General features: G+C 53.5%; 1 protein-coding gene across 1 annotated transcript in view; it reads left to right on the top strand.

The window, feature by feature from the left end:
* Stab1 (stabilin 1) overlaps positions 1-12366 on the top strand; it is a 31676-nt gene that overhangs the window by 16603 nt on the left and 2707 nt on the right. The window contains exons 26-57 of the mRNA XM_042679741.1: positions 1718-1813; positions 2649-2744; positions 2914-2961; positions 3115-3245; positions 3436-3547; positions 3893-3970; positions 4067-4165; positions 4286-4384; positions 4546-4677; positions 4998-5126; positions 5241-5297; positions 5574-5657; positions 6172-6367; positions 6483-6578; positions 6670-6715; positions 6824-6900; positions 7091-7216; positions 7424-7497; positions 7630-7704; positions 7928-8050; positions 8349-8396; positions 8566-8643; positions 8738-8884; positions 9269-9409; positions 9493-9552; positions 10690-10866; positions 10950-11036; positions 11124-11273; positions 11374-11430; positions 11515-11716; positions 12028-12177; positions 12256-12360. Of these exons, the coding sequence (XP_042535675.1) occupies positions 1718-1813; positions 2649-2744; positions 2914-2961; positions 3115-3245; positions 3436-3547; positions 3893-3970; positions 4067-4165; positions 4286-4384; positions 4546-4677; positions 4998-5126; positions 5241-5297; positions 5574-5657; positions 6172-6367; positions 6483-6578; positions 6670-6715; positions 6824-6900; positions 7091-7216; positions 7424-7497; positions 7630-7704; positions 7928-8050; positions 8349-8396; positions 8566-8643; positions 8738-8884; positions 9269-9409; positions 9493-9552; positions 10690-10866; positions 10950-11036; positions 11124-11273; positions 11374-11430; positions 11515-11716; positions 12028-12177; positions 12256-12360 (3376 nt within the window). The remainder of the gene's footprint in view (positions 1-1717; positions 1814-2648; positions 2745-2913; positions 2962-3114; positions 3246-3435; positions 3548-3892; positions 3971-4066; positions 4166-4285; positions 4385-4545; positions 4678-4997; positions 5127-5240; positions 5298-5573; positions 5658-6171; positions 6368-6482; positions 6579-6669; positions 6716-6823; positions 6901-7090; positions 7217-7423; positions 7498-7629; positions 7705-7927; positions 8051-8348; positions 8397-8565; positions 8644-8737; positions 8885-9268; positions 9410-9492; positions 9553-10689; positions 10867-10949; positions 11037-11123; positions 11274-11373; positions 11431-11514; positions 11717-12027; positions 12178-12255; positions 12361-12366) is intronic.

The following is a 12366-nucleotide window of genomic DNA, read 5'->3' as shown; positions in this document are numbered from 1 at the left end:
CAAGTTCTTACAGCTATTTAAGAGTATCTGGCCAGGTTGTGTGGCTTACACTTGTAATCTCAACTACTCAGAAGGTAGAGATCAGGAGGATCAGGTTTGAGGCTAGCCTGGGCAAAAAGTAAGATATGATCTCAATAAACTAGGTATGGTGGTACACAACTACTTAGGAAGCATAAGTAGGTGGATCATAGCTCAACGGCTGGCCTGAACAAAAAAGTGAGCCCTACCTCCACTCCCTGCAAAAATGAGTTGAGTGCAAAACTTAAGTGGCAGAATTCCTGCCTTCCAAGTACAAGGAGGCTGAATTCAAAGGAAAGTATCACACACACACACACACACACACACACACACACACACACACACACACACACACACAACCTGGGCGCTGCAGGCTTATTCCTATAATCCTAGCTACTCTGGAGTCTGGAGAATCACAGTTCAAAGCCAGTCTGGGCAGCAAAGTCTGTTTGACTCTTATCTCCAGTTAACTACCAGAAAACTGGAAGTGGAGTTGTGGTTCAAAGTGGTAGAGCACTAGCCTTGAGCACAAAAGCTCAGGGATATCACCCAAACCCTGAGTTCAAGCCCCATGGCCAACCAAACCAAACCAAAAAAAAAAAAAAAAGGCAAGGCCAAACTGGCTGATTTTGAGCCAGCCTCTATGTGGCCCAGGCATATATATATACAGGGACCATGGGGCTCTCTGTCTTTCAATTCCAAACTAGCTCTAAGCCTCAGACACCAGGCCATGAACTATTGGCAGTAGGAACACAGATAAATGTTAAGCCTGGAGCTCCAAATCCCCTTAAGAGCCTTATAATTGCTGAAGATTTGTAGCTCATGCCAGTAATCCTAGCTACTCAGAAGGCTGAGATCTGAGGATTGCAGTTTGAAGCCAATCCAGGCAGGAAACTCCATGAAACTCTTACCTCTAATAAAACTACTCAAAAACCCCCCAAAATGGTGCACTCACCTTGAGCAAAAGAAGCTCAGGACAGTGTCCTGGCCAAGACCAGGGTTCATTCCCTAGGATTGGCAACAAGAAAAAGAGCCTTATAATTTAGAACTAAGCCAGTTAAGATACCAGTATATCATGCCTGTAATCCTAACTCCTCAGGAGGCTGAGATCCGAGAATTGAAGTCCAAAGCCAGCCCGAGCAGACAAATCCAACAGATTCTTACCTTCAATTAACCAGCAAAAAGCTAGAAGTAGAGGTGTGGCTTGAGTGACAAGATGCCAACCACAAACAGAAAAAAAGCCAACCAAGAGTTTAAGCCTCAGTATTGGCACAAAAAATCAATTAGAGCTGGGGTTTTAAAGGAGCAGATTGAGTTCCCCAACTTTCAAATAAGAACAATTGACATCAGAGCCTCACTAGTCATCTGCAGCAGGGACAGGCCCAAGGACATCAGCATAGGGGAAGAGATCAGAGCAGCTAAACAGAGACAAGTTCTGAGCTGCCATCCCAGGCACAGGCCATGCAGACATCTCCTCATTTGCTACAGATGACCTCAGTGGCCCTGGAAGAACTTGGATTACAGAAGGGCACTGAGCCCATCTCCCCTCAGCCACATCCTGAGGACCCACTCCCATCTCCAAACTGCACAGCAGACCTCCCAGGGCAGGATTGGAGAAGTTCCTCTGTTGGAAGGCCTAGCTGGGGAGTGGAAGGCACAGGGGTTGGTTCTCATGGTGTGGTGGGCCCCTCTGTTCCAGAGCCGGTGTACCTGTAAGCTGGGCTTTGCTGGAGATGGCTACGAGTGCAGCCCCATTGACCCTTGCCGAGTGGGAAACGGTGGCTGCCATGGCCTGGTAAGAGGGGGGAACGAGGGCTCAGAGTCCTGGGGAAGTACCTCTAGGGTGGACTCTCATGCTCTCCTCTTCTTTAGTGTCTCTCCTCTTTCTCAGTGTCTCTGGCTCCTGTAACACTGGACATGCTAAGTCCCAAATTCAACCATGTCTCTCTAACCACCAACTGAGGATAGTGTTGCCTTTTTTTTTTTTCCTGGTGGAAGTACTGGGGCTTGAATTCAAGGTCTAGCCACTGACCCTGAGCTTCTTTGCTCAAGGTTAGTACTCTACCACTTGAGCCACAGCTTCACTTCCAGCTTTTTGCTAGTCAATTGGAGATAAAGATCTCTCAGATTTGTCTGCCTGGGCTGGCTTTGAACCTCAGTCCTGAGATCTTGGCCTCCTGAGTAGCTAGGACTACAGACCTGCTTCATGTTTCCTTTTTAGGAACTTGTAGCCCTGCAAGTGGCCTTTTCCCATTCCCTGTCCTCTCACAACTCCAAGCTCCTCGATGTCCCCTGACATCACCCTGCTCCACACCACAGCACCTCCACCTCCCTAAGTCAGTCTAGACCGGCTGGCTCCTCCTGCCTCCAGTGTGGGCTCCTGAGGGCAGAAAGCCTCCTGAGTCCTTAGCCCTGTGTTTCTCCCTGCCATCTCCATCAGATGTCCAGTGACCTTGGGAACAGGGCTAGGTCCACTGAAGGGACTTTGTTGGATGCAGATGTTGAGGTAGAGGTAGACAGGAAGAGAGCAGAGGAGGGATAACAGAGAGGGAGAAAAGATAGTGGACATCTGGTGTACAGCTTGCTATATACTGAATGGAAGGTTATATCTCTCTGTCCCCACTTCCCAGGCCACCTGCCAGGCAGTTGGGGGAGGTCAACGGATCTGCACCTGCCCCCCTCGTTTTGGGGGGGATGGCTTCAGTTGCTATGGTGACATCTTCCGAGTAAGTTGAGTGCGGACTCATTTGTTCTCTTCCCTGGGCCTGGGCCTGAGTTCTCCCACGTGCCTCAGGAAATGGGGTGGTGCTCATCAGGGCCCTTGCTAGAGATGAGTTTGAACAAGCCCTTAAATTTACTGAAGCTCATGACTTCTGCTCTTTCCCACCCCCCTAGGAGCTGGAAGCCAATGCTCACTTCTCTGCCTTCTTCCAGTGGTTCAAGGTAGAATGGGGAAGAATGCTGGGGTTCAGGCTCAAATCCAAGAGACCTTTCTGGATGTAGGGGTGCCACTTATTACTCCAAGAGCTGGAGGTGGGAGCAGGTCATCTCCATGTGCTGCCTTCATCGCCCCATCCCTGCTCTCTATGTACACAGAGCACTGGCATCACGCTTCCTGCTGATAGCAATGTCACAGCCCTGGTGCCCTCTGAGTCTGCCATCCGCAGGCTAAGCCCTAAGGACCGGGCCTTCTGGCTGCAGCCAAAAATGCTGCCAACCCTGATCAGGTAGGATAGCCATACTGGAGCCAGTCATGGGAGGGGCCTTTTGGAGGCCTTTCCTTCTAGGCACCCAGGCCTTTCCTAGAAAAAGGGAAGGAAATTGGGTCCTCTCCCTTATTTGGGCCCACCCATTGGGAAAGGACTGTTCCAAGGGTCTCTGTTGGTTGCATTGACCCCGGAAACTGGGTCCCCTCAGGGCCCATTTTCTCCAGGGTGCCTTCTCTGAGGAGGATCTGGCCCAAATGAGCGGGCAGAAAGTGGCTACTCTGAGCTCTACCACACGTTGGGAGATTCACAACATCAGTGGGGTACGAGGTGAACTCTGGGCACAAGGGACTAGACCTGGGAGGGAGCTTGAGTGATCATAGGCTCCCTGGGCCTGGGCTCCTGGGGGATGAGATTGGGGTTCTTAGACCCTGCCCCACACTGCAGATGGTAGTAGGTCTTTGGGCCAGCAGCAGTTGTCTGGTTATCTGTGTCTGCATGTGTATCTTCCCTTCTCATGGCAGGGTGGTGGTGGTGGTGGTGGTGTGGTCCTACTGAGGGTCTGTGTGCTCACCTGGTAGAGCCTGAGTCTGAGGCAAGGCTGGGCCTTCCTCTCTCAAACATATACCTGTACCCACCTTTGCTGAGCTCTGCCTGCTCTCTTCCAGAGGGTTTGGGTTCAGAACGCTAGTGTGGATGTAGCTGATCTCCTGGCCACCAATGGCGTCCTGCATATCATCAGCCAGGTATGGCAGGAGGAGGGTATGAGTAGGGACCCCCTCCACACGTTCCATGGGCCAAGAGGCAATGAGCGACCAAGAGACCCTTGCTTTATATTCTAGGTCTTGCTACCTCCACAAGGGGATGTGCTAGCCAGGAAGGGGTTACTGCAGCAGTTGGACCTGGTACCTGCCTTCCATCTTTTCCGGGAACTGCTGCAGGTAAAGGAGGCTGGTGAAGGGGGCATGGCTGCTCAGATCAACATGCAGGAGTCCTGCTGGCTTTCAACGTCAGGACTGAGGGCTGACTTGCCCCTCCCCTCCCTCTACCCCTGTGCCTAGCGCCACAAACTGGTGTCCCAGATTGAGGCTGCCACTGCCTATACCATCTTTATACCCACAAACCACTCCCTGGAGGCCCAAGGCAACAGCAGCAGCCTGGTGAGACCACTGGGGTGACCGAGGGTGAACGGTGAAGCCGAGTGTGTGACTCTCTCATGCCAAGCAAAGGGAAATAGTAGAAATACCAGGATGTCCAGGGCATTCGGGAGGCCTGGAATCGGCCCCCCTCAAACTGACTCCTCTAACCCTCCCCTCACCAGGATGCAGACACAGTCCGACACCACGTGATCCTGGGGGAAGCACTTTCTGTGGAAACCCTGAGCAAGGGGGGACACCGAAACTCCCTCCTGGGCCCCGCCCACTGGCTCGTCTTCTACAACCACAGCGGCCAGGTTTGATGGGGCAGGGAACAAGGAGACCCGTCTCTGGGGTTCTGTTCTAGAATGATCCCTTCTCTTTGCAGTCTCCTTACCTAGAAATCCCCACCCTCTGCTCCATGGAGACCTCTCCCATCCTTAAACCTACCTCCCAGCACTGGAGTGTGCCCTAAATTTCAAGGGCAAAGGTGAGGCTAGGCCTTGGATCAATGCCAGCCTCATAGGGTAGCTTAAAGAGCAACAAGGGAGAGATGTCCCAAGTTGGAGTACTCCCACGCACCAGAGTGAGGGTGATGGAGGGGTAGATGGCTCCATTTTGTTGTTGTACTTCCCAGCCTGAGGTGAACCATGTGCCAATGGAAGGCCCCTTGCTGGAGGCCCCTGGCCAGTCATTGTTTGGCCTGTCGGGGATCCTGACAGTGGGCTCAAGCCGCTGTCTACACAGCCATGCAGAGGCTCTGAGGGTGAGTGGCTGGTTGGCCTGCCTGGTAGGGAGGAGCCTTGGTCAGCCTGCCCTGGAGGAAGGGTAGGGGGATTGAGGCTCCTATTCCTGGACCACCTGACATCCTGCTTTCCAGGAGAAATGCATAAACTGCACCCGGAAATTCCGTTGCACCCAAGGCTTCCAGCTGCAGGTGAGGCTGGGTTTGGCACAGCTCTATATCTGCTTCGCTGCCTCCCATCCCCAGGTGCAGCCCTGCGTGCAGAGCTGCACTGACACAGGCAGCTAGCTACTCTCTGGTCCGGGCTGAGGCCTGGTCCTGTCACCATCCCTCATGAGATCCATCTCTCCTGCTCATGTCTGTTTCTCTTATCCATTCTGATCCTTGCAGTCCATTTGTCTGTCTCCCTCATCACTGGCCTGGACTGTGTCTAAGCTTACTCCTCCTGCCTGTCCTCATTGTTTCCAGGACACCCCCAGGAAGAGCTGTGTCTACAGATCTGGCTTCTCCTTCTCCCGGGGATGTTCTTATACCTGTGCCAAGAAGATCCAGGTTTGCTCTGAGATGCCCCCACCCAGAGGTGGGAGGACAAAGTGGAGTGAGGGATGGGGGTAGAGGGATGAGGGGATAAAGGGATACTGGATCAATTTGAAGAGCAAAGGAGGGCTGAGTCTCAGGCGAGGCCAGCAAAGTGAGTGGCCTGAGGAAGAAAAGGGGAGATACATGCCAAATACAAGGGCCATGTTGTCTATGTTCCCCCCCTTGAGGAGTGAGGTATCCAGAGCTGGAGGTATCCATCACCGAGTTTCGGGGCCTGGCTCTGCTCCTCAGAGGGGGATCCATCTGTGCCCACCCCTCTTAGTTTCCCTACTACTGCTAGGGGAAGGATGTGGAAGCATTCTCCATGCTCCTCTGATTCCAAGTTGTTTTGTATTCTGGCTCTGGGGACCTGAGCTCCTCCTCACTGCTTCCTTGCCTCTGACAGTGTACTGGCCTGAGCCAGATCCCTCTCCCCTTTCCCCCTTCCTCCCTCTCCCTCCTCCCTCCCATTCCCCTGCCGCCACAGGTACCTGATTGCTGCCCTGGCTTCTTTGGCATGCTGTGTGAGCCATGCCCTGGAGGCCTGGGGGGCGTGTGCTCCGGCCATGGACAGTGCCAAGACAGGCTGCTAGGCAGTGGGGAATGCCGCTGCCAGGAGGGCTTCCACGGAACAGCTTGCGAGATGTGTGAGCTGGGCCGCTATGGGCCCACCTGTGCTGGAGGTGAGGCCTGGCAGGGTCAGAATGGTGGCATCTTGGACAAGAGCAGGCTGGGCATCTTGGCAGGGCTCGGAGGGAGGCACTGAATAAATCCTGTCTTCCCTTGTTCCATTCCCAGTGTGTGACTGTGTCCATGGGCTGTGCCAGGAGGGGCTGCGAGGGGACGGAAGCTGTGTCTGTAACGTGGGCTGGCAGGGTCTTCGCTGTGACCAGAGTGAGTAGATCCCCAGAAGTGGGGCGGTAAGGAATGATGGGAGAGTCAGCTTCTGGTCATATGACCAGAACCTTCTTCCTCCCACCCCCAGAAATCACTGCCCCTCAGTGTCCTAAGACGTGTGACTCCAATGCCAAGTAAGTGAGCCCAACCTGAGGCAGGTAGGCTTAGCGGGGGAGAGGGGGAGGGACTGGGCACAGAGCAAGCCGGACACAGGCTGAACTGCCGCCATTTCCCCCCCGCAGCTGCGTACAGGTGTCAGATGGAGCTGTGGTCTGTGTCTGTGCGGCAGGATACACAGGAAATGGCAGCTACTGTTCAGGTCCCTCTATCGGGAGGCCATGGTCTTCACTCTGAAATATTGGGGTGGCTGTCCCCAAAAGTTCCCCTTCACTGTCCCTTCTGGGTTGGGTGTTACCCCGCTCTCTGGCATCTGCCTTTCTCTCTTGACTTCTTCTTGGTCCTCCTCTGCCCCACTGTTCCTCACTACTCTTGGGACCATCTAATCCTAGAGGTGGACCCCTGTGCCCATGACCATGGGGGCTGCTCCCCCCACGCCAACTGCACCAAGGTGGCCCCAGGACAGCGGATATGCACTTGCCAGGATGGCTACTCAGGAGATGGGGAGCTGTGCCAGGGTGAGGCTGGGTCCCCGAACGTGGATGCATGTTGAGGCTAAGGAGTCCATTTTCAGTGGTGTGATGCAGACAAGGAGAGGTTGAAGGGTATACTTGTGGTAGGAACTGGAGCCCAGAGAGGGGAGGGGATGGACACTGAGGGTAGATTGACCAATGAGTGGAGGGACCACCAAGGGCCTCTCCTCATCCCAGTGTCTCTTCCTCCAGAAACAAACAGCTGCCTTGTCCATCACGGGGGCTGTCACATTCATGCCGAATGCATCCCCACAGGCCCCCAGCAGGTCAGCAGGACAGGGCTGGACACAGGGGCTATGTTGTTCTCCATAGGGTTGGGGCCTCCCAGGTCTGGAGTGGGGGATTGACCCTTCAATCCAGGACCTTAGCAGCTCTTAGCACACCTGATTTTGGGACAGGTCTCCTGCAGTTGCCGGGAGGGCTACAGTGGAGATGGCATCCAGGCCTGTGAACTTCTGGACCCCTGTTCCCAGGTCAGTCAACACATCTCTCAGGGAAAGGAGAGCAGAAAACCCTCCACATACCCCACAGGATACCCAAGGGCTTCATATAGTAGGCCTTCCTCCTGTCAAGCACAAGTCTCGCTAGTGGGTTAAAGCTATGGCTTTGGAGGCTGGGCAGAAAGCTTTGTGGCCTCTTCCCCAGGGCAAGAGGGCTGGACACTACTGACATTTCCCTCTTTGGTCCCTGCCTCAGAACAATGGGGGCTGCAGCCCTTATGCTGTGTGCAAAAGCTCAGGGGATGGCCAGAGGACGTGCACTTGTGACACAGCCCACACTGTGGGAGATGGATTCACCTGCCGCGCCCGAGTTGGTCTGGTAACGAGGCCCTGGTCTTCCCCCTGACCCTGATCCTGGTCATGCCCTTGGGAGCTTGCCTAACATCCTAGGTTCAATCCTGATTCTTGCCTTGGCTTTGACCTTCACCTCTATTCCTCTTGGTCCTGACCTTAGCTATGGACACATGGAACCAATCCTGCTAGCTCACACCTCTGTCCCCCAGCTTTCCTTTTTCCCATCTCTACCTTACTCAGACCTTGGGCTACAGGTGGCTAGAATAGGCACCAGCCCCTGAATGGGAGCCACCCAAAATCTAAGCTGATCCTTGCTCCCTTAGGAGCTCCTACGTGACAAGCAGGCCTTATTCTTCAGCCTCCACCTCCTGGTGAGTAGCCAGCCAGCTCCTCCATGACCCAATCTGTCTCTGGTCCTCAGTGTTTCCATCTGGTCAGAGGGTCAGCTAGTCTGACCTCTCAGAGTTCAAGTCTTCCCCAGGAGAACAGCTGAAGCCCTAAGTCATCCCTCTGGCACTCAAGCTGTTTCTATTACTCCAGGAATACAAAGATCTCAAGGGTGATGGGCCTTTTACAATCTTCGTGCCACATGCAGATCTAATGACCAATCTGTCAAAGGTACACCGTTGGAGAAGGGAGAGCCCTCTGGTGGTGGACACTGCAGGATAGAAGCAGCAATCAGGGATCCTTATTCCCCTCATGACTACTCTAGGATGATCTGGCTCAGATTCGAGCACATCGCCAGCTTGTGTTTCGCTACCATGTGGTTGGCTGCCGGCAGCTGAGTAGCCAGGAGCTCCTGGACCAGGGATATGCCACAGCACTCTCTGGGCACACACTACGGTTCAGTGAGAGGGAGGTGAGCCAAACCTCCCCTCACCCCACTGTTGGTCTGTACCCCTGTGGAGTGTACCCCCAGTCCCACTCAAGGTTTACCCTGCCTTCCACTCCTTTAAGGCACAGTGGTGTGTGTGTGTGTGTGTACATGTGTACATGTACTGCAATGCAAGGGAGATGAGTCTGGTCTAGATCTTGCTCATAATTTGAGCCTCCAGCGCCAGGACTCCAGAGCCAAGTTGGCACCAGTCTCTTGCTCTTAAAGCCCCAGCCAAACCTTGTTCCTTGTGCTTACTTCTGTGAGACAGATCCAAATTCTACCTTGTGCTTTGACTCCACCCCTATCCCAAGCCCCACCCACAGCTCTTGAGCACCCCACCAATCAGCTTCATGCCTCCCTCCCCAGGGCAGCATATACCTCAACGACTTTGCACGGGTGGTGAGCAGCGACCATGAGGCAGTGAATGGTGTCTTGCACTTCATTGACCGTGTCCTGTTGCCACCAGATGTGCTACACTGGGAGGCTGATGCTACCCCAACCCCTCGGGTATGACTGGGCCTGGGCCTGGGCCTGGGCCTGGACTCCTCCCTCCCTGCCTTACCTGGTTGTTCATGAGTGCTTTTCCCCAGAGAAATGTCACTGTGGCTGCTGAGAGCTTCGGATACAAGATCTTCAGCCGCCTTGTGACGGTACTGTTCCCACATGGATGGGCCTTTAAGTGTGTGCAGGCATGCATGAATGAATCCATGAATGAATTGCCTATGTGGAGGGCCTTGAACACAGGTCATGTCTGTGTGCATGAGCTTCCAGTGTGGACACACATGTGCTTGTGTGAGCTTGCACACTTGTCCAGTGTGCTCAATGGTACAAGTGTTTATGTGCAACTTTCCCTGCCAACGCCTGTGTACCATGCTTCCTCTTCTCCCTGGTTTTACTTTCTGTAGCCTGAAAATATTAAATGGAAAAAATCCTAGAAATAACTTACAAGTTTTAAACAACTGTCCCCAAGCTCTTTTGCTCAAGGCTAGTGCTCTACCACTTTAAGCACCACTTCCAGTTTCTGGTGGTTGATTGGAGACAAGAGTCTCACAGACTTTCCTGCCTGGGCTGTCTTTGAACTGTGATCCTCAGATCTCAGCCTCCTGAGAAGCTAGGATTACAGTGTGAGCCACCAGTACCCAGCTTTAAAAATCTTTAAGTAGTTGTACAAAGAGGTTTCAACTCAACAAATCAGTTTATAAATACAATACACCTTGATCAATACATCCTTTATATCATTATCTTCCATCTGTCCCAATCATACCCAGACCTTCAAGTTACATGGTTCCGTTTTCACATGTACATTGACTATAATGACTGTATTGCCCACCCTTCCTCCCTTCAGTTTTCTGCCTTCTGCTCCTTGACTTGACAAAGTATGTTTCAGCTTCCTGTTATTCCTTTTGTTAAAATGTTAGTTGTTTAGAGCAGTTACATTAAACAACCCTTATTACAATGTATTATTGTAATTGTTCTATTGTATAAGAGTAATTGTTCTATGTAAGAGATTAACAATAGTAATCTTGTAAGATTACTATTACAAGTTTATAAATTAAACTTTATCATAGGTATAGAAAAAAAGGTCAATTTATCAGTTTTAGTACTGTTCAGGGTTTCAGGCATCCATTGGGGGTCTTGGGATGTATTTCCCATAGATGAAGGGGACTACTATCCGCTGGAGATGAATGTGGCTACAAGGGAGGCTGTTTGGGTCTCTGGAGCCCTTTCCTGGTCTCTGTGTCCCCCTCCAAATCTCTCACTGCTACACCTGTGCTCCATCACACCAGGTGGCTGGCCTCCTGCCAATGCTTCGAGATGTGTCCCACAGGCCCCTGACAATGCTGTGGCCCACAGATTCCGCCCTGCAAGCCCTGCCTCCTGATCGGCAGGCCTGGCTGTACCACGAGGACCACCGTGACAAGCTGGCAGCCATTCTGCGGGGCCACATAATCCGCAATGTTGAGGTGGGTACGTGGCCAGTTACTGGTCCCCATTGTCTCCAGCTTACCCTGCCTGCCCAGCTCCTATCATGGCTCCATTTGTTCAGGCCTTGGCATCTGATCTGCCCAACCTGGGCCCACTCCGAACAATGCATGGGACTCCCATCTCCTTCTCCTGCAGCCGTGCCCGGCCAGTGAGTCTGGGTAGGAGGGAAGCAGGAGGGGCAGTGTGAGGCTATAGTACCTAGGATCCCTACATCCTCCAATCATTTCCTCTACAGGGTGAGCTCATGGTGGGTGAGGACGATGCCCACATTGTTCAGCGGCACTTGCCCTTTGAAGGTGGTCTGGCCTATGGTATTGACCAGCTGCTAGAGCCACCTGGCCTTGGTTCCCGATGTGATCACTTTGCGACCCAGTCGTTGCAAATGGTGAGGGGAGGACACTGGCCAGAAGTGGATGGGCAGGCCCCAAGCCTATCTGTCCTGTCTATTCATCTGACTTTACACATGTTGGCCTCATCCCTTCCAGAAGACTTGCAGTATCTGTGGGCTGGAGCTACCCTGTCCCGAGGGCTCATGGGAGCAGGTAGGGAGTTTGGAGCTGAGGTGGGGATTGGATAGGGACAAAAGCAACCTGGGATTGACTGTGGTCTGTCTCCTCTTGGCCCAGGGCACCCCTGAGGCGTGCTGGCGCCACTACTCCAAGTTCTGGACAACCCCATTGCTGAGCTCCTTGGCACTTCGTAGCGCCTGGGTGCGGCCCAGCCCCTGGGGACAGACCCAACGCCTGAGCAGGGGCTGCTACCGCAATTGTGTCACCACCGTCTGGAAGCCCAGATGCTGCCCTGGTCACTATGGCAGTGAGTGCCAAGGTGAGCAGCCTGAGGTTGCAGGCACTGCTGACTGGTGCCTCTAGCCCCCAAGATAGCCAAGGACAAGGTTTCAACCAGTCCCCAAGAAAGGGTAGTGGCATGCTCCAGGATGGGGAAAGTTGGGCACTGAGCAGACTTAGAGGAAAGATGGAGGCTTTGGATGGTCTCTTGGCTTGGTGGCTTGTGTGCTTGGTACTCTTTGAAGAGCCTTGGCTACCACTGGATGGGAGAGAGAGGGTCAGGCTGGGCTTCATGTGTGGGTATCTTGATGAGCCCCTGGTTCTACCTTACTTCTGCTACTCAACCTGCAGCTTGCCCTGGTGGCCCCAGCAGCCCGTGTAGCAGCCATGGTGTGTGCATGGATGGCATGAGTGGCAGCGGACAGTGTGTGTGCCGTTCAGGTTTTGCTGGGATAGCCTGTGAACTCTGTGCTCCTGGTGCCTTTGGCCCCCAGTGTCAAGGTGAGGCTCTCCCCACCCTGTCCTGTTTTCCATAGCTGGTGGGCCAGTCTTGCTCTTCCTGACCACTCTTCTTCCCAGCCTGCCGCTGCGGCCCCCACGGCCACTGTGACGAGGGGCTCGGGGGGTCTGGCTCCTGCTGGTGTGATGAAGGCTGGACTGGGTCACGTTGTGAAGTACAGCTGGGTGAGT

The sequence above is a fragment of the Dipodomys spectabilis genome, unplaced genomic scaffold, assembly GCF_019054845.1.
Source record: "Dipodomys spectabilis isolate Male_0828 unplaced genomic scaffold, ASM1905484v1 ptg000054l, whole genome shotgun sequence".
Lineage (NCBI taxonomy): Eukaryota > Metazoa > Chordata > Mammalia > Rodentia > Heteromyidae > Dipodomys > Dipodomys spectabilis.
This window is presented reverse-complemented; position numbering and strand designations above follow the sequence as displayed.